The following is a 20818-nucleotide window of genomic DNA, read 5'->3' as shown; positions in this document are numbered from 1 at the left end:
GCAACTAGAGAAAGCCCTCGTACAGAAACGAAGACACAACACAGCCATAAATAAATAAATAAATAAATTAAAAAAAATAGGTTAATGCCTCTCAGGAGAAGAACCTGAATTCCACTTATCATTAGATAAGAACTTTGAATGAGAATCTCTCTAACAAAGATGAGCAATGGTCTCTGATTTAGGGGAGAACAGAGCCTCGCAGAAAAGGAACAGCATCCTGACTGGGTCCAGAAAGGCTCTGGCCCCTTCTCCCTGTGTCTCAAGGTTCCCGAGCACCTGGCCACGTTCGGGCCTTTGCAGGTCAGACACGTCCTGTGCGTCCGAAGCACAGTCCTGTTGACCTGATACGGACCTCGCCTGAGAAATAACAACATGCTGGAGATATGAGTGAAGAATTAACAACACTGTGTCTGACTTCCCTGAAATGTAGATCTAGCTGTCAAAGTTGCTTCCAAAGGTAAACTTCTGTACACTCGCCCACAGCAGGGAATAAATTTCCAAGAAAACAAACAAACAGTTCTCCCCCTGGGGTTGTCTCCTCCTCTCTGCGATTGGCACCGGGGAGAATTAACCACTCATCATGTCGAGCGTACAGTGAAACGGTTACGGAGAAAAGGCACGGGCTTACCATCTGCCACCGGCTTGGGCTGGGAGCTCTTGAGCCGCAGCGAGGGCCGGAAGCGGGTGCGGTCGTTGAAGCTCCAGCTCTTCTGCACTTTGGTGGGGCTGCCCTCGGCGGTGATGTCCGTGCTGGGGGACCGCCTGTCGCCCAGCGAGGCCTGCCTGCTCTTGACGCTCTGGCCCCGCGGGCTCGCCATGCGTACGCGCTCCTTGAAGCTGAGCTTCTGGCTGCGGGCGGAGCACAGGGCACCGTTAGCGCGTTTCGGGCAGTGCCGTCCACCCACGTGGGTAAATGCTCGGATGGAACTGCATACGACCACGTACTTCAATACACAGAATGTTCTTAGCAAGTAGGGGCACAGCGATACAGTTTTCCCTTATTGCAAATTTGAGCTTTATTGAACCTCTCTGTTTGCATTCAAGTCCGTCTCATTCCACAGTTTTGCACACCCTTCCTGGATTCAACGAAGCCTGAGACCAAGCACAGCGGTTTGTGCACAATGACACTGGAAAGACCAGAGAACTGGTTTGGTGTTCGCCTTAGAAACAGATTTTAGATTTAACCTCAACTTTTGAGACCTCAAAAAAAAGTTTTTGTTTTCTGTTTTTTTGGGGGGGGAGCATATCTCTTTGTAATTTCTAAAACATCTCTACAGGAAAACGGGGATGACGGTTAGACATGCACATGTATCTACAGGCTGCATGCATTTTATACTCCAGGCAAGATTACGGTTTCCAGATCCATGCAGTCTCAGAGCGGCTGGTGGCACTGCAGACAATATTAAACGTACAACACTTAGCACCACGTTCATTCTGGGGAGACAAAAACCACACAAGGTAGAACGAACACAGCTTATAATGAACGAGATGACTGATTGATGGAATGAGATGCTGTGTTCACCAACAGTTTCCTGATATTCGACAGGTTATTGATTTGCTGTGGCAGCTCCTGGTAAATTGTATTTGTTCACGTTCACTTCTCAGACGCCAGCTAGGCCTGAACTGAGGTCAGTTGATCAAGGAAGTGTTAACAAGGCAGCAAAACCCAGAGTGCCAATCCGGGCCCTCCTGAGCACGAGTTGGGTGTGAAGGGCCGGGAAGGGCAGGCTGCAATCAGAGACCTGGGTTTGGAGGCCTCGCCTCTAACTTGTTGATAAAAATAGCAACATAGCTGAGGGAATTTTGTGGGCATCAGATGAACTGTATGAAGCTTTGTGGACCCATTTTGTTTGTGTTCTTGTTCATTTATAAACTACTGTGCTATTCATTAGAAAGTGATGCCATGGGGGGAGGGATAAATTGGGATATTAACATACACACACTATTATATGTGGAGCCCTACATCAAGGACACCCTACATCAAGGACACAGGACAAAAACTCCAGAATTAACCGAGCCCCCATAACAACTGTTGCCACGGTCTCTCCTAATCTAAACTGGACAGCCCCCCAACTCCATATTAGGCAAAATATTCACCATGTAGTAACCTTGTATCCTCCTGACCAATCACCTAATGCCATCCTGCCAGCAGGAATTTCCTTTGTCTTGAGGCTATAAAGGTTGGCTACTAGCCCACAAAGGGGGTTGGCTCTCCCTGGTCCATCAGGAAGTCGGCCCGCTGGATTCGCAGCGCCCCTCACCAACTCTGCTCTTCGTTCTAAATAAACTCACAATCTTCTAAAATACCTCATGTGTGGGAATTCTCTTTCCAACCCGTGCTCGGACCACAACACTATATGTGAAATAGCTAGCTAATAAGAACCTACTGTATAGCACAGGGAACTCTACTCAATACTCTGTAATAACCTCTATCGGAAAAGAATCTAAAAGAGTGGATATACATATATGTATAACTGATTCACTTTGCTGTACACCTGAAACTAACACAACATCGCAAATCAACTATACTCCAATAAAAATTTTAAAAAATGCATTTCTATTTTTATGCAAAAAAAAAGTGATGTTGTTATGGAGTGAGGGGCCCAGGGTTCTCCAGGCCTGAAGCAGCGGACAGGAAGGGTCCGAGGCCCACGGTCTGGTTGCAGCCTTTGTGGGACATGGAGGCAGCCTTCTCACAGATACGGATTATCCGAGACCAGGTGGAGGCCCTTTCTTTTCCGCTTTCCGCCACATCCACTGTCCCCAGCTGCAGTGTGCAAACAGCAGATGTGTTTAGTGGATCTGTGCTGTGTAGGTAACAAGAACAGTAACATTGATTCCTCCATGCCTAGTTGCTCAACAAATGATGTTCTAAAAAGACACCACGTTGTGTGTGTGTTTATGAGAGAACACATCAGACAATGAACTGTGCTGGTCAGCAGGTCCTGGTAATGATAAACACTCTGGCCATGCAGCTGACAGCTCCGATCCGAAGGGCAGACACAGCTGAGCGGCCGGACTGAAGGCACATGCAGAGAGCGGGCAGGCTGGCTGAAACGGGAGTCGGCGGTTCAGGGCTCTTAAGACAATCCCATCAGGCAAGGCTTTCTCTGTACTTGACCAATGTGTGATTACACGGTGGATTCATTCAGCAATAGCAATAATAACGTCGTAATGCTGCACCTTCTTGTTCCCAGGCTAGGTTCTCCATGTCATCCAAAACTCACCATATCTAAACAAATCCTCAGAGGGATGGTGCTCAAAGTGTCTACCCTTTTCAAGCTTGTTTGTTTTTTAATAGTAAAAATTTCAAACCTCTTTTCAGTTTCGGCCAATCTGTTCCATCATTTAAATTTATGACGATCTGGCTCAGGAACACACCACTGCACCTTTATTTAGATTAACGAATGGCTCGTCAAGAGAGCTGCCATTACAAGTGTTCTCACTCTACTTTATCTAATCCATTACCTTTTCTGGAACTAAAAGATGCTAATTACTATAGAAGGTTGGGTTTAGTTAATATCAAATTATTTCTCAAGCTTTCAAGATATCTCGCTTTCCTTTGCCAAATGAATGAAGAGGAAACTGATAAAAACATCATAAAACCATTTCATATGAAATTTAGTTCTCTTTTTTAAAAATTTCAATTGCTAAAAAAGTAAAAAAAAATCTAAAATAGGTATCAGCATTAAATCCACCATGGTTTATTTACAGTAACAAAATATTTAAAAACAGTTGCTCCTATAAGAATATTTTTAAAAATTGCCCCTGTAAAACATTTAATATTGTCTTTAAGAATGAATGGAAAGTGGAAATAATATTATTTTCTGAATATTAGTACTATTTAAGGCACTTAAGTTGATATGAATGAGTTCCAGGTGCCTCTTCCCCTTTTGTCCTTCTAAAGTACATGAATGTTTGTCAATGTCTAATGTTAAAAAAATTCTCTAGAACTATTTTAAAGTGAACTCAACATGTTACACACTAAATTAGAAAAAAAAAGGTGTAATGTTTTCAGTCTTTGTTCTGACATAATTGTATGACAGTTAAGAATAACAGTCCTAATCCAGAACTTTTTAGCCAAACAAAATTTTCTTTTCCAAGGCAAAGATCTGTTCTTGTGTCCTCCTACAAAAAAGTCACTTTCATTAATTTTTCTAGTTCACTTCCCCTTTGGAAATCAACAGAGTATCTTGATTAGATGACTATTAAACGGATTAGGTGGCTGTTATTGAAAACATACATTGATTAAATATATAGACTCTTCGCTAGTCCACTGAAGTTTTCATTATTTTTTGGCTTTTTTTTGTGATACCTACGAACATGATTTTTGAGGAAGGTTTATGTAACAGTGTTTTTAGGTAGATTGCCAAAGATTATCCCCAAGAGACAACAAGGAGGTCTCTCTTTGGAGAAAGTAACCAAAAGGTTGCTGTGGTCATTGATGGTGTGCAGCACCCTTGTCAAGTTCAAATGGCCGGGAAGCAGCCGGCCACTGGATGATCCCTGCCAGGGGCTGGGCGGCATCATGGCATCCCCATGGGAATCCTCTTGGACTCAGAATCCTGGAGCTACTGGTACGCTTAATTAGGGCTTTAGCCCTTCACAGGATTAGCAGCCTACAAATTCTCGCCTCCGGCACAATATGGCTATGGAACCAGGACAACCCAGTGCGTGCAGAGCTCAGCATCGTCCCACCACCAGGAGGCGCTGCGCGGACCTGCCTGTTTGTCCCCAGGGCAGAGGGGCTCCAAGCAGGCAACAGGCAGCAGGGAAATTACGAGCGGGTTGGAAACCTCATTCAAGAGTCCTTAGAAGAGTGAGTCTGAGCAGGGCTCAGTAGGGTGGCAGAGTAACCTGGTCATGCACCTGAGGTTAGTTGGCATTCTCAGATCTCATGTCAGTAGCCGGGATGCTGGTACCTCTGCTTCCATGAGGTGTGTATTCTGAAGAGCTTCTGCTTATGACTACAGACCTTACTAGGAGTGAGGAGACACAGCAGAAGTTACTAGGTGGTCACCACCAGGAAAGTGCTCAGGGGTTTGTGGTCTTCCTTGAAAAACAAAGCCATTTGGCTTCATTGTTTTTCATATGTTAGTACAAGGACTAGTTAAACACTAAGGACAAACTGTGTAATTTAACTGTGCTGCTCGAAACAGATCCAGTGCTCTTAATGGTTAAGTAGAAATAATTAGATTTGACATAGGCATTCCAAACGATGGTATTCTATGTCTTAGCATCTGTTTCACACAAAAATAAGAATATAAATATTTTAGGCTATAGCAACCTTTGTAATAAATAACAATGCAACATAGTATAAATGATGGAGGAATAAAATATTCCAGAACTTTTAAAGATAAATACTTATAGGAATCAATGAAATAAATAACATTAATTGCTTTGAAATTAAAAAAATTCTTGATTTGTATGAAGCCTGCAGTTGTAGTTAATATACATAACCAGTTGTAAGATAGAATGCATGTGCCAAAAGAGAGAAGAAAATATTCTAGATTGAATATAAGAAAAAAAGCATTTTTCTTGTATTAAGTCTTACTATGTGTTTTTAAAAGACAAAATCCTTACCCTCTATCAATAAAGGTGAACAGGAGAGACCACTTAAAAAAAATGTTTTTGAAACAACCTAGCCTTTTGCCAATAAGGATACAAGTTGACTACACTGAAAAAAGAAAAAAGGTCTTGTCTTACTGAGCTTATTTTAACAACACATGTAGATCATTCACTGCACGCAGAAGAAAGAAAATGTAAACAGTGGAAAATAAATGCAGAAGAAATATGAGTGCACAATGTTTTCCATCAGTGTTCTAGATTCTCTCCCAAGAGTCACACTTCTCAGAACCTAATAAAGGCAAGCACGCAGGAGCAGTTCCGGCAAAGTACCTGGTGGATCACAGCACAGGATGCAATGTAATAAAAGAGTATCACTTATGCTTTAACTTTTAAGACACCCATCTTTATAACAGTCTCACAAGTACCTGTTAAAGCAACTTCAGAGAGTCTACTAGGAGGTCCAGCAGGGTTCTCTTAATGCCTCATAAAGTGCATTAAGGCAGTTTAACTACAAAGCAGGCATAGAGCCACCAAGTGTTGATTAAGGAGACAGAGCAAAGCAGAGGCAATGAGATTTACAGATAATCCCCAAATCTCTGATGTATGATCTATACCTGTAGCAACAAAAACTTAACAGGTAGGAAGAAGTAAAAGCTTTCTTGTACCGTCGTGATGACTAACAACCTATTCAACCTTGTCAAGGAGGAAGAGAAAAAGGTGAGGATACCGGCTGAATCCAGCTGGATGGGTTTACAGGTAGATTCTCTTCTCAGAAAGTGACAATTTATACCCAAACAGAGAACCATCTAGCTTAAAAAATGAGTTGGAAAAATTACTTAATGGGATGATTAATTAAAATAAAATCAATAGACACCATTTACCACCACATATGAGATTAGAACTGTTTTAGTGGGAAGATAGAGGGGAACAAGTGAATGATGAAATGATGCCCAAGAAGCTGTATTTATGGCTTCAGCTGAGGAACAAAGCAGGCTCAGCTGAGATGAACAGGGATTCACACCTGACCCTGTACCGATGTTCACTCCTGTTCAGCTGAGCTAGATTAAAAAGCTCTTTTGGAGGGCTTCCCTGGTGGCGCAGTGGTTGAGAATCTGCCTGCCAATGCAGGGGACACGGGTTCGAGTCTTGGTCTGGGAAGTTCCCACATGCCGTGGAGCAAATAGGCCCGTGAGCCACAATTACTGAGCCTGCGCGTCTGGAGCCTGTGCTCCGCAACAAGAGAGGCCGCGATAGCGAGAGGCCCACGCACTGCGATGAAGAGTGGCCCCCATTTGCCGCAATTAGAGAAAGCCCTCGCACAGAAACGAAGACCCAACACAGCCATAAATAAATAAATAAAATAAAAAATTAAAAAAAAAATATTAAAAAGCTCTTTTGGATACTGACGAGTTGTATTTTTTTTCTTTTTTCTTTTTTGGCCATGCTGCGTGGCATTCGGCATCTTAGCTCCATGACCAGGGATTGAACCCATGCCCCTGCAGTGGAAGTCCTAACCACTGGACCGCCAGGGAATTCCCTGATGACTTGTATTTTTAAAGAAAAATTTTGGATCTGTCACAAACAACATGTAACCATCTTGGGGCTGGCTGTCTTTCCTTAGCCCAAGATGCTGTACATGCATTTTTAGAAAACATATCCTAACCTCAGTGTAGAAAGACAAAATCTAACAAGAATGTCCCGAAGCAGGGAACCCAGTTCCCCAGGGGTATACGTGAGCGTGTGTGGTGCCCACTCCATCCTGCAGAGAGAGGCCTGATCTACAGTCCTGGCCCCTCAGTCGGAGGGCACCAGTGCCGGGCACTGGAGGGGCGCTGGCCGCTGTATTAGACTCTTCTACATCTGGGTCCCTCCCAGCTCTCAGTACAGAGGAACCCCCCGCAGGAAGTATTAAGGAGATTCCAGGCTCTGGAGGATAACAGAGTTGGCTGCAGCGCATCTACGCTGGTCTATCCGAATCCCATCAATACAGCCTTGTCCCAAGCAGTAAAGGCTCTGCACTTGGACTGTGCTGGTCAGTCCGTCTGAACTTGGGTCCAGTGCCCAACGGCAACATTCTGGACCCAGAGCTACTTCTTCCAAGGCGGAATTCTCATTAGGATGCATTTCCTTTGAGCAGATTCGCTGGAGTGAGGGCAACTTTGTTATTCCCTGAGATGTTGCTATTGTTGTTACAATATACTGCATCCATTAGGCAGTCTTGTTCATTTCAGGGCCACAGCAGGGGGAAGAGAAGGTAACATTCAAGCAGGGCTGCAGCTTATTTCCTTCAGAGTACTGACATGTTTTTAATTTTTCATTTTCTCTCTTTTTATATTCCTCCTCTTTACCTCTCTTGTTGGTGTTTTATCTCTCTTTGCCTAAAGTACTGGAGGTCAGGGGCATTTTATTACTCCATTCAAGGGGTATTTATTGAGCACATGCCCTGTCATAGCTTCACACACGGTGCCGTGATGTGTCACCGGAAGGCAGCAGACCCGAGTGTGTGTGGGTGAAGCGTGAAGTAAGGCACGCGTGCCACGCACGAACACACGGTGTGTTTGTGGTGATTTCTGCCAAATGTCCAATGACCACAGAGAAGCCAGAAATCTCTGAGTCAATAGCGCAGCTCAGTGTATATGCCATGTATAACTGCCTACAGGGGAGTGATCTTTGACAGCCTCGGTCCCAAGCATGCAGAATAGATTTTAACATCATGACATTTAAAACATTTGGTTGTAGTCTTTTTGGTTTGTGTTTGGACCGAGGGGCGGCAGCTGGACCACTTGGGTTCTGCCTGTGCTCTCTGCTTCGGTGACCTGGGAAGAAGGGCAGTACCTCTGTCAGCCCAAGGTGGCCCCTCGCTCCGCGCCGCCATGGAGGCCGTGCTGAAGCAAACACCTCCGCGCGATTTGCAAACGTCCCCTCTGGAGGATGAAACCGAGACAGGTGACCTGATTCTCAGGTAGCTGCACAGTCCCTGCCAAAGAGGGTCTCTGCCCTTAGGACTTGGAGATAGGTTCCTCTTTTTTTTTTTTTTTAACATTAACTGTAAATTGATAGGTTCCTCTTTGAGATAATCTGCAATCTCCTTTGAGATAGGTTCCTCTTTGAGATAATCTCCTCAATAGCAGGGCTATTCAGCCTGCCTCTTCCAGGGTCTAATGCCCGGAACCTCTCTTTGGGCACAAATATCTCTAAAATGGAGAGGAGCAACTCTTCAAGCTATTAAAACTTTCTGGAAATACCACCCAGGAATAGCCCATGTCTTCTGCTCTCTATCTGCCACGTAAGAGAAGGGTCTCTAGCACCATGCCCTGTGTAGGCTTCCCTACCCTGGAGGAGTGGGTGCGTCCAACCGTGCTTGCCTCCCATTGTAAAAGAATGCGTTTGTTTCGGATCATAAGCGTTTTAAGTGTTAATTAAGATAATGCAGAAATGGATGACCCAGAGACTTACCACCTCAAGAGAACTCTCAAAACTGATTTCAGGACATGAATAAATGTGTCATTAGTATATCAGTACCGAGCTAAAGGAACAACCCCTGGCCAGCCCTGGGCAGGGTTTGCCTGTGTCTCCTCATTACTAGAACGGGTGGCAATGACAGGAAAAGCCCTGTGTCCCTTGTGGAGAGGAATTCCAGGTGCCTGGGACTCCCTGCTGGTTCTGCCTCTGTCCCCCCTTACCCCACCTGTGCTGGGACCCGCCTGCTCTGTCCTCCAGCGTTCTGCTCCCAAACCCAGACCTTCCCCGGCATTCAGGAACCCAAAGATTAAAATGTTCTATTTCAGCTCCTTTTCCCTCTGGGTCTACTTTTCTGCTATTCAGTCTGATACAGCATTTCCTTCTAAGGCACGAAAGAATGACCATACAGTGTAGCTGATCTGGTGAAGTGTCCAGGAGGATTACCTTCTTCCTAAAGGAAAGGGGACTATTCCTTTGGATCAGATCACCTGAGTAGACCTCAGCTCTGAATGAGCGGGAGATGTCACACAGAGAGTGCTCTTACCTCCTGGACACAGTGTTCATTTTGTCCCTCACTCCTACCCCCTCCCCAAACCATACAGTTTCTCACTTTAAAAGAAGGACCCTGGTGAAGGGGAGTATACCTTATCCTGCTTCATGGGATTTGAATACTTGGGTAAGACTTCTGTCTGGGAAAACAGTAGCAAGGAACAACCAAAGACCATAATTATTATTTTTACCCCAAACATCCCATGCTCTGCAGATTGTAAAAAGCAGTGAGTGAGTTAGGGAAAGACACTTATGCTCCCAAGGGAGGGAAAAAAAAAAATCAATAAAACAGTAACCTTTGCAGGCAATCTTGTGAAAGGTCCCTTTTAACCATCTTGTATTTGTTGACTGATTTTACTCACACGATACACATTTAAAACATCTGTTAGGCATCAGATTTATCAACAAACATGAAGCAGAACAGAAATCACAAACCTGCTTGATGCTTCCCCTTGTTCTTTCCTCCAGGTGCGTGCAGACAGAAGAAAAATGACGATAAATGGTGAATACATTTATAGCGCTTGATAATGACCAAATTGGAGACTGGGGAATGAAGTACCTTAATTAATCCTTTTCAAGCAAGAGTCATACAAGCAAGACACTTCGTCATAAATGTACCCAACTTTCTGACATATATTCTTGGTGGTACAGACCCGGGATAGCACAGCACCAATACTGCCCACATGTGACCAAAAACTATAGCCTCTTCATCAGCCCAAGTCATCCATGGTTTAGGCAGAGTAGTTCTGGTCTAACCAGCATCAGCAGAGACTGTTAGAAGGGTGGTGCGGGTTGTGTTGAAGCTGGAGTCCCTGTGGTTCAGGCAGACTCAATCTGGGTTAGTTCATCTGTGACCGTGGTCTTGTGTCTCCGTCACTTGTTGGGGCAGATTTTGTTTTTGTGCTGTACAAAGTATGAATGCCTTTGCAGGACATCAGGCACACAGACAACCTAGCTCAGTGTTGGGTGGTCTAATAAGCCACTTTAGCACGTTCGGGTCTACGCAACACAGCATGGGGTCCCTGCTCTTGGCAAATGCGCTGTGTCCTTGGGCAGGAGTCTTGCTTTCTTGTGGGTCTCGGTGCTCTTATGAATAAACTGAAGGCGCTGGAGTTGGTAATCTCTTGAATTCTAACCCTAAGGTACCACGTGGCACCCTGGGAGCTTGAAGACTCCCTGAAGCTTCATAAACGATCTGACTCATTTCCCAGAATAGCACATTTACCTGTGCTTCACCCCTGCAGAGCCTTCACTCCCTTTGACATGAAAATCAAGAAGTGAGTTCCTTCTCTAAATCCTTCTGTTGTTAAAACAAAACCTGGAAATAGCAACTGCTAAGCCCTCCAAAGTGCACGTGAGAGACGAACTGGACCGGAAAGGAGAGTGCCCAGCAGGTCTCAGCAGCCTGGCCCCTCCCACGCCGCACGGCTGTCACACCATCCTACCCCCTGGGATGCAGAAGTGCGTCAGAGTCAGCGCACCCCACTGTGTCTCTAAACTGGGGGGACGAGGGCATGGGCTGGTGTTCTTACTGATAACGTCATCGACGCTGCCGTTGCTTCTAATATAATCTCTTCCCTGACCAGCTGTTTAAAACCACAGCCCCGAGCGCTCCCGCAGTGCCTTCCCTACTTTACTTTTCTCTTTAGCACTTACCATCATCTATTCTATTATATATTTTGCTTCTTTATTTGTACTGTCTCTTCCTAGTGTCTCTTGAATATACACTCCCTGAGGCCTGGGATTCTGTTGGTTTTGCTCCTCCACTGCTGCATTCCCTGTGCCTGGAACAGTGCCGTGCACACAGTAGGTGCTATAGGGGAGCAGAATCTGGCACCCCAAAGTGTGTCGCTTTGGCGTGAGGATAAATTCAGGCTGATTATTTTTAAGAGACAGAAGTCTCAGGAAGTTTTTCTTATCTCTCCCTTAACTGCCTAAAAGAATTTAGATAAAGTGCCTGTTCCCCCTGAAGACAGCTGTCACCAGAGAGGCCTGTAAGGAATACGGGCCAGGTGTGGTGGGGACTCAGCAGGGCCTGGAGGTGACAGTGTCTCCATCGGAGGGACTCTGTCCCTTGTCTCTTCTGGCCCAGGAAACACCCGCTTCCCATCCCCGTGTGAACTGCCCTTCCCCCCTCTGAGTCCCAAACTAGCGCCTGCAACATCTTCCTTTGTCTTTAGCTGAAGATGGTGTTTAACGAGAGGGTTTCGCCCATTTGGGGGGATTACTCAGTTTTCCTGGGTCTCTCCTGCGTATACATGTTGTTAAACTCTGGTTTGATTTTCTCCTGTTAATCTGTCTCATGCCAATTTAATCCTTAGACCAGACAGAAGAACCCAGAAGGGCAGAGGGAAAATTTTCCTCTCTGACTGTGCTCGATGAGCACTGACTGCACGAACGCACGGAAGAGTGAACGATCTTTCCCGTCAGAAGTTCTTCAACCCCGAACGTCATAGGAAATACACGATGTAAGGAAGAAGTTTTGGTCTATTTCTTACTGTATCACCCTGCACTCACTAAGCCAGTTAGTTATAAACATAAAACGAACCCTCTAAGTCACTGTAAATTATTCTCCTCACAAATCTACACATTTGATTAAAGCGGGATTGTTTCCAGAGCAAAGGTTCTGAACTTGGCTTCAGGGAGTTTGTGAATACATTAAAATTTGTAGGCAGAGTTTTGATTTTTTATGCGTTGAATATTTTTCTTGGGAAAGAGTCCATAATTACCACCATGTTCTTAATGGTTTAACAAAGAAAAGCAAAGATTAAGAATCACTGCAGTTTGGAACAGTAAACTATGGCTGAAGGGAGACGTGCAGGGACACTGCTTGCCCTTCTGGGCACACAGCCATACTCCTCAGTAAATAAGCCCGAGACCCAGAGGCTAAGGAGGGCGCAGGGAGAGGAGAGTGGGGCTGAGGGCTGCTAGCTACAGTGGGACAGGATGGAGGCAGGGGTCCGCACGCATGCTCCTCCACCTCCGTCCCCACTGAAAACAGGGAAAACCACAGAAAAAAGAGAGGCTTACGGGAGTAAAATAATAGTTTATGCACTGGGAGAATTTGATTCATTATGGAATAGTTTTTCCAGGCTGCAGCATGACTTTTAATCCAAAAACTGCAGGAAGTGGGAAGCCAAGTAAGCACATATAATAAAATAATAGCCCACGCTCTCCTGTCACTTGGGAACTTTCTTTGTTTTTTTTTTTTCCCCCCACTGGCCTTTTTACACATTACCTAGCAACCTTCATAAAGACGAGACGTACAATTTCCATACAGTTCCTGTTTTGATTCATACCCTCAAGGAACAGATGGCACACGAGTTAGATTCCCTTTTTGTTTTAAAATACTACACCCTAGAAAGGGTCTAATTCTCAAAAAGGGAATTTCACTACATTTTAAGATCTAAATGCAAAGCGACTTCTCCTCCATATGTTCGCTAGGCCGCACCCGCTCTAACACCCTGGGGTCAACGAATCTCTCTGTTGCAGGTGCTGGCGCAGGTTTGACCCTGACCTCTAGGAGGTGTGTCCCATAGGGTCAGAGGTGACCTTGGCCAGCTCTGGTCCTTCGCCTTGTGGATGGGAAGCCAAGGCCCAGGGCCGGGCAGGGAAGCAAAATGACAGATCCCGTGAGTTCACAGGCCCCGCAGACCTCCTTGGAGGCGGTGGCTCCGGAGAACCGGCCCTGAGGGCCTCCCCGGCTGGTTCTCTTGCGCTTTGGTAGGAAGAGTTTTCTCTGAGTCACACTAGTCAGCTGCCTCCCATCCCGTGAAGCCACTGGGACGAAGGCCTTGATGGGCTCTGAAAGGAGACAGCAGGCGCTCAAACGCACGAGGCCAGCTGAGCCGCCCGAGAGCTCTGCACAACCCAGGGGACTGACGGGGGGCTGTCCCTGGCTTACTTGCTTTGCTTGTTTCACCGAGGATTTCTTTCATTAAATGGTGATTATGGTCTAGTCTGCGAGCGGCGCTGGAGCCCAGGCTTCCGGGACTAAGGATTGTTTGGGAATTAAAGATGCTGCGGCAATCGTCAGGCCTGTGCATGATCTTTCCAGCCCCCTCCCCTCTAGGCACAGGGGGGCTGCACCTCCCTCCCGGTACCCACCCCCCGCCCCGCCGCCCTGAGCTGAAGCACGGCTGGGTGACCTGCTTCGGCCAATGAAATGTGAATGGAAGTAACATCTCTTTAAAATTTTGAATGTTAATTCCAAGTTGTACTCTGAGTGGTCCTATCACCTCTGATGTTGGTTTGATCTGCAAGTGAAAGCTCAAGGCCCATCCTGTAAGGGGATCCCGAGGAGAAATGACCTTAAGGGACTTAAATGTGCAGATGTGATATTCTCCAAGCAGCCCCGCCTGGGGTCAGGGGATGGGGGGAGTTTTAAACAGTCATTGTTTTTCAAGAACCAAGGCACCTACCTTAGGAGTTCTGGTGGGCTTTACGAAATGAGATATTAGAAAATAAGCATGAAATAGTAAAAATAAATGTCTATAAAGTTTAGATTCTTTTCATATTTAAGCCCAGTCTGTGGATGGTGAGGAATGATACAGAATCCATTTAGTTTTGCACCTGAGTTGTTACCAAACAGCTTTGAATCTCTCAAAGAGCAACAGAGAATAAGACAAGCCCCGAATCGACACCTGTGCGTGTGTGTGTGTGTGCGTGCGTGCGTGCGTGTGTGTGTGTGGTTTGCTGAACAAACTTAAGGAAACGCGACTACAGCACCGACTGTCGCACTGACACCTACTTGGTGGGGCTGCAGGTGTGCAAGGCCTTCAGGTGCGGCTTCCAGGTTGCAACGGAGACAGATTTCTCGTCGGCTGCATAACTGCGCCAAACGCACTGCACGCGGCATACGCGGGGACAGAAGAAAGAAAAACAAGAGAGAGGAGGAGAGAGAATGCAATGAAAAGGGAGGTTAGTAAATTAATACAGATTAAGCATCTTTTCCTTGCCATGTTCAGCCCTGATAACTGTCCGAAGCGTGAAGAGGCTTGGGTGTTTTCGCCTGGCTGTGAAATATACTCCGCCACATCCATAGAATTGCTTTTCAGAATAACTCACATCAGAAGCAGAAGTACCACAAAGCATAACACAGAGGAGTCTTGGGATTGGTTAGGGAGAGACGTGGGAGGTGAGCTACCCGAGTGTGAGCGACTGTGCGTCCCGGGAGCCGCTGCGTGCCCTTAATCGCCACTTGTAAGATAGAGGCAAAGGACCCTGGCAGTCCATAAGGCAACTAGTAAATTAACTAGTAAACTGATGACCACCAGGGCGTGTTAATGATGCAGTGAAATCCCCTGCGGTCGAACCACGTGGTACTTCTAAGGCTAACCACGAAGGTGGAGATGAGAGGCAGGCCTAAAACAAGGTGGGGAAATGTATCCCCAGGAGTATGATCTGAAAGCGCGTAACGAGTTAATGCTGGGGTCTAAGAACACGCTTATAGCTCTTTGATGTGAAACACAAGCTCTGTGTACTTCATGTCATTCTACCTGATATATATATAATACAAAGTGTTTTCATGTAATCCCCACAGAGGGTGGATTAAGACCCTTACGACCCTTACTTTGTAGAAGAGAAAATAAAGGCTCAGGTAAATTAAGAGGTTAACACAAGGCTGGCAGAGGTGAGACATCACCTCAGGTGGCCTGGCTCTTGGTCTTCGAATCCCTCCACGGTCCTTTGCTGACCGCTGGGTGACCACTGTTGGAACAGCTTCCCTCTGAACTGTCCACTTCAGAGGTTGCCTGAACTTACTTTCCATAGAGATTTTGGTGAATCTCTTCCTTTGCAATAGGTCTGCAAACAGCTCTAGTGACCAAGTGTTTACGCCACTCTCCTGAGAGGAACATTCTTATTATAATTCATAAATCAAAACATTCTGTTTTGTGTGACTACTTCATATAAACAGGTCACGCCCCTGGCTGTCTTACCATCATTCATGATTTTGAAACCTACAATGAAGAAAACAGTGACCTAATAATATTCCTTTTCCTGACAATATCACTGAATACATGTGTGCAGAAAAAGAAGAGTTAAAAATTGACGTAACTAATTTGGAAAACTTTGGCTGTACCTATTAAAGCTGAAGTATATACACCCTATGATACAGCTACGCACTCCTGCATGTATACTCAACAAATATGCTTACATAAGTGCATCAAAAGATGGGTGCTCTAATGTTCAAAACAGCACTACTCTTTTTTAAAATCTTAATATGAGTTTTCTTATTTATTTACTTATGGAAGTATAGTTGGTGTACAATATAAGTTACAGGTATACAATAAAGTGATTCACAATTTTTAAAGGTTATACTCCATTTATAGTTATAAAATATTAGCTGTAATCCCCATGTTGTACAATATATTTTTGTAGCTTATTTATTTTATACATAATAGTTTGCACCTCTTAATCCCCTACCCCTATCTTGCCCCTCCCTCTTCCCTCTCCCCACTGGTAACCACTAAGTTGTTCTCTCCATCTGTGAGTCTAAACAGCACTACCCTTTTTTTTTTTTTTTTTTAATATTGGAGTATAGTTGATTTACAATGTTGTGTTAGTTTCAGGTGTACAGCAAAGTGATTCCGTTATACATATACATATATCTATTCTTTTTCAGATTCTTTTCCCTTATAGGCCATTAGAGAGTATTGAGTAGAGTTCCCTGTGCTATACAGTAGGTCCTTGTTGGTTATTTATTTTACATATAGTAGTGTGTACATGTTAATACCAAACTCCTAATTTATCCCTCCCCCATACCTTTCCCCTTTGGTAACCCTAGGTTTGTCTTCTGTGTCTAAACAGCAGTACTCTTGATAAACCAAAGCTGGAAATGCTCAAGCAGCCGTCAGCAGGACCGTACCTGGGTGAGCTGTGGATTGCTGGCACAGTAGAGCGGCCCACAGCAACAGTCCACTACAACTACACCCAACAGTGTGGATGGACTTTCCATGAATACTGCTGAGTGCGAGAAACAAGACACAAAAGAGTACCTGTGGTGTGACTCCACTTCCATAAACGACAAAAGCAGGGAAACCGACCCCTGCAGTTAGAAGGCAGCGGGGCAGCTCCCCCAGGGACGGAGGTGGAGCGAGGGTGCATGGGGTGCTGACCACCATCTGCTTCTTTCTCCGGCAGCGCAGTTTTCTAGGGTCTGTGCTGCATTCCCTACGCACCTTATACTTCAATAAGATGTTCAAGAAGTGATATAAAAAACTAGGAAGATATATGGTAGGACCTGAGGGTTTTTATATTATTAAGGAAGGTTTAAATAATTGAAGCCAGCTTCCTTGCCTGGAGCCTTCATCACATGGCTCATGTTGGTTGAACCTACAAATCCCTCAGAACGTATGCTAAGCGTCTTGGCATCTTACAGAGAACAAAGCAGTTGTCATTGTATCATCTTGAAATGTTAGTTTTGGCAAGTGCTGTACACTCACAATCTACAGAGTGATTCAGAGTAATCAATAAAGACACATGGGTTTATTATCGCAGCTTCTTCTGCAGTGAAGGCCAGAGCCTTGCCAGTGCTGCTTTAATTAAACAGCTTTAATCGAAGGCATCAGATATATGTGGACTTGGATACTGTGGAAGCAGGGCTCACGTAGAAGTGAGAAGCACACAGCAGGCCTGGGCATTATTAGATATCAGCGGAAAAAAATCCCAAACAACAATACGACAAAAAATGGGACCAAGATATTACCTGCCAAAGTTATAAAGAACTGGGGGCAAAAGTGGCCACGCTTAGAAAATTGAAAATTTTCTTAACAATGAGATCTGGCTTCTTGCTCTTTTTCTATCAAATTGATCTCAACAGCTAGGCTCTTATTCCCTTCATTAGGAACAGAGGGTGAGAGGCACCTCCCTCGGGGCTGATACCAGTCCGCAGTCGAGTGGCAGAGGAGCGGGTACCTATTATTCTCACCCTCTAATCACTCTGTCCTGGCCTCAGCTCTCCCTCAGCTTCTGGAAGCTGAACCCAAGGCCACAACCATGTGATCGCGGAGCCGACGTTCCTCTACTTAGAGCTAAAATCACACAGTGGTTGGCAAGAGAAAGTGCCCAGAGGGATTTAATTTACATGGCACACACACTCCCAAGGAAAAGTCACCAAAAAGCAACATGAAAGCCAGATTCACCGTTTACTATGCGACCCTGGTGCTCAAGGTAGCCAAACAAGTTCACACTTTGGTCTGGCGCTACAAGCGCGATGTCAGTATAGTTACGTTTTAGGGAGTATTTAGCTTGCATTGTCTGGAGCATTACAGCTATGGCACATTTGACCCTTTCTGGAAGCCTTAATTTTAGCTGAACATCCAAAGGTATAATCAACATGGAATGATTTTTTTCAAGGTGTAGAATTTAAGAAGCCGGAGAATGAAAAGATTTAGGGTGAAAACCAGTAATCCCTTTCCCCACTGTACTTCTCACTCATTTTTGTTCCTTCGTGGCAACCCCTTCAACTTTTATAGCTTCTGTTTCTAATTTTAAGAATCCTTATTTTTAAGGATTGTTCTCATATTTCTTTGAGGTTTTTAATTTTCTTACCATGGAAGATAGTGACATAGCCATTTACACACCTTCCCCTGATCTCATCCTACCACCAACAGTTTTTAGTTAATTTTAGTTAACTTTTAGTTAAGTGCTTAGTTAGCTAACACTGCTTAGTGTTTGCATAACTTTGACCACGTAACTACTGTTCCCAGCTCAGCAATGTGATGTACCATTGACTCCTTTCTTCTTTCCCGTGTAATTTATTTTGGTTTTTCTTGGAGCTAGTATTGCCCTATTTTAATTTCTTGATTTGCCTTTATGTACCTATGAGGAAAACATTCCTGAACTCTCCAACAGAACTCTAAAATTCCATTTGTCAGATACATCACGAAAGCTGTGTCTCCTTGCCGACCTCCCTCCGGCTCTCTGTTCTCCGGCCCTGCATCTCTGGCCCTGGGACTGCCCCTCAGCAACAGCCTAGAGATCCCCTCACTCCTCCCTGGGTGGGATCTCTTGTTCCCGGGACACCACGTCTCCTTCCTTTCTGGGTTCATCTCCTTGTTTTGGAGGATTAACTCTATCCAAGTAGCTTCTCCTTTTTTTCTTTTTCTTTTTTTTCCATTTCAGCTTTATTGAGGTATAACTGGCCTATACGATTGTGAGATCTTCTAAGCTTACATCATGGTGATTTAATATATGCACACATTATGAAAGGGTTCTCCCCATCTAGGTAATTAACACATCCATCAACTCACGTATTTATTTGCTTGTTTGTTTTTTGGTGTGAGAACATTTTGTTTGTTTGTTTTGGGGGTTTTTTTGAAATGCATTTTTAAAGACTTTGTATTTTATTGCTATATTGGAGCATAGTTGATTAACAATGTTGTGATACTGTCAGGTGTACAGCAAAGTGATTCAGTTTTACATATACAGGTATCTGTTCTTGGTGTGAGCACATTTAAATTCTACAATCTTAGAAGATTCAGTTATACAGCGCTGTTATCAACTATAGTCACCACGTTTCACATTACATCCTCAGGGCATATTCATCTCATAGTGAAAGTCTGTACCCTTTTACCCTATTTCCCCCACCTTCCAGCTCCTGGCAACCACTTTTTGCTTCTGTTTCTAGGAGGTTGACTTAAAAATTTTTTTTAAAGTCATACAAAACATTCTACGTATTCTACATATAAGTGAGACCATGCAGTATTTGTCTGTCTCTGTCTGGTTCTCTCACTCTGCATAATAACAAGGTCCATCCGTGTGTTGCAAATAGCAGGATTCCCTTCTTTCTCATGGTTGAATAATATTCCATTGTGTGTATATACTGCAAAGGAAAGCAGTCTGGAGGCTCCTCAGAAAATTACAAATAGAACAGCCATATAATCCAGCAGTCCCACTTCTGGGTATATATCCAAAGGAAAAGAAAACAATATATCTGCACCCCTATGTCCACTGCAGCATGATCCACAACAGCCAAGATACGGAAGCAACCCGAGTGCCCATCGGTAGATGAATCGATCAAGAAGATGTGATATTAGCTTCTGGAGTAAGGGTAAATGGTAGGTAAAGTTTTGAGGTTTTGCATATCTGAAAGAGTCTTCATGTCACTCCCATACTCCATGAATAATTTGGCTGAATACAGAATTCTAGATTGGACATAAATTTCCTCTATAATTTTGAAAGTATTGTTCCACTGTCTTCTAATTTTAAGGTTACTAATGAGAAATCCATGCAATGCAGATTCTGGACCGTTTGGGTATGTTCTGCTCAGAAGGCATTTAGGATCCCCTTTCTTGCAGGAGTTCTCATATTTCACACGGGCGTCCTCAGTGTGAAGCCTTTTTGTTCACAGTGCTGGGTCCTTGGGGGGCCTTGTACTGTGGCCCCTCCTGCCCTTCATTTTTGGGGAACCAGAATATAATATTTAGTTGATAAAATTCCACACACTCACTTTCCCTGTATTCTTTTTGAGGTACTTCTGTTGGCTGAATATTTGATCTCCTGGAAGTGTCATCCAATTTTCCTACTGTTTTTTGTTTTATTTTTCATCTCTGTCTTTTTATTCTATTTTGGGGGAGATTTTTCACAGTTTTATCTCCTTTTCTGTTTTCTTCTTTTTCTGCTCTCATGTTTTCCACATCTAGGAATTTTTTTTCTGAATCTGTCCTTATTCATGATGAAAGCATTACAAAGGCTGTATAAGCTCTGTATATGTGGCTTGAGTTTATTTTAGTGGCCTCACTTTGGAAGGCTCAGTTCTTTCACTAGAGGAAGCCAAAGTTTCAATATATAATTTGTTTTTCTTTTGGGCCAACTGATTTCCCCAGAGCAGCATCTTCTACTCTCTTCCCTCAGGAAAATAAGCCCACCTGTCAGCGTTCGTTTCACAAACTTGTACTTAATTCCCCTGTTTCTGTTTCCAATAAAGCACCTTGGCTCCACCCTGAACTGGTCCAACCTCTCTAGAAGGAAACCGCTCACACAGAACTTCTGAAGGATCTTTAAATGCTAATCCCCAGGCTTCAGTGATGTATATATGAGGCTTCGAGTGCTGGATTCAGATTCCGACACCAGGGACCTGAGTCCTACCTCTTGCCAAGTCCCTAGGCTTGTCCTGGGGATCAAGTGACACGATGTAGCAGAAACACTCTGCCCACTTGTGAACAGAAGCACTTCACAAGTCTTAGGCATTATTAATAAAAGTGGTGACATTGGGGCAGGTATTCAAAACGTTACT

General features: G+C 44.4%; 1 protein-coding gene across 1 annotated transcript in view; it reads right to left on the bottom strand.

The window, feature by feature from the left end:
• Positions 1-20818, bottom strand: part of KCNQ5 (potassium voltage-gated channel subfamily Q member 5) — a 569051-nt gene that overhangs the window by 57801 nt on the left and 490432 nt on the right. The window contains exons 8-10 of the mRNA XM_068550907.1: positions 14330-14424; positions 10015-10041; positions 629-849 (exon numbers count right to left, since the gene is read on the bottom strand). Coding sequence (XP_068407008.1) covers positions 629-849; positions 10015-10041; positions 14330-14424 — 343 coding nt within the window. The remainder of the gene's footprint in view (positions 1-628; positions 850-10014; positions 10042-14329; positions 14425-20818) is intronic.

Source organism: Eschrichtius robustus, chromosome 9, assembly GCF_028021215.1.
Source record: "Eschrichtius robustus isolate mEscRob2 chromosome 9, mEscRob2.pri, whole genome shotgun sequence".
Classification (NCBI taxonomy): Eukaryota; Metazoa; Chordata; class Mammalia; order Artiodactyla; family Eschrichtiidae; genus Eschrichtius; species Eschrichtius robustus.
Note: the sequence above shows the minus strand (reverse complement) of the source record. Positions and strands in the feature narration are given on the sequence as shown.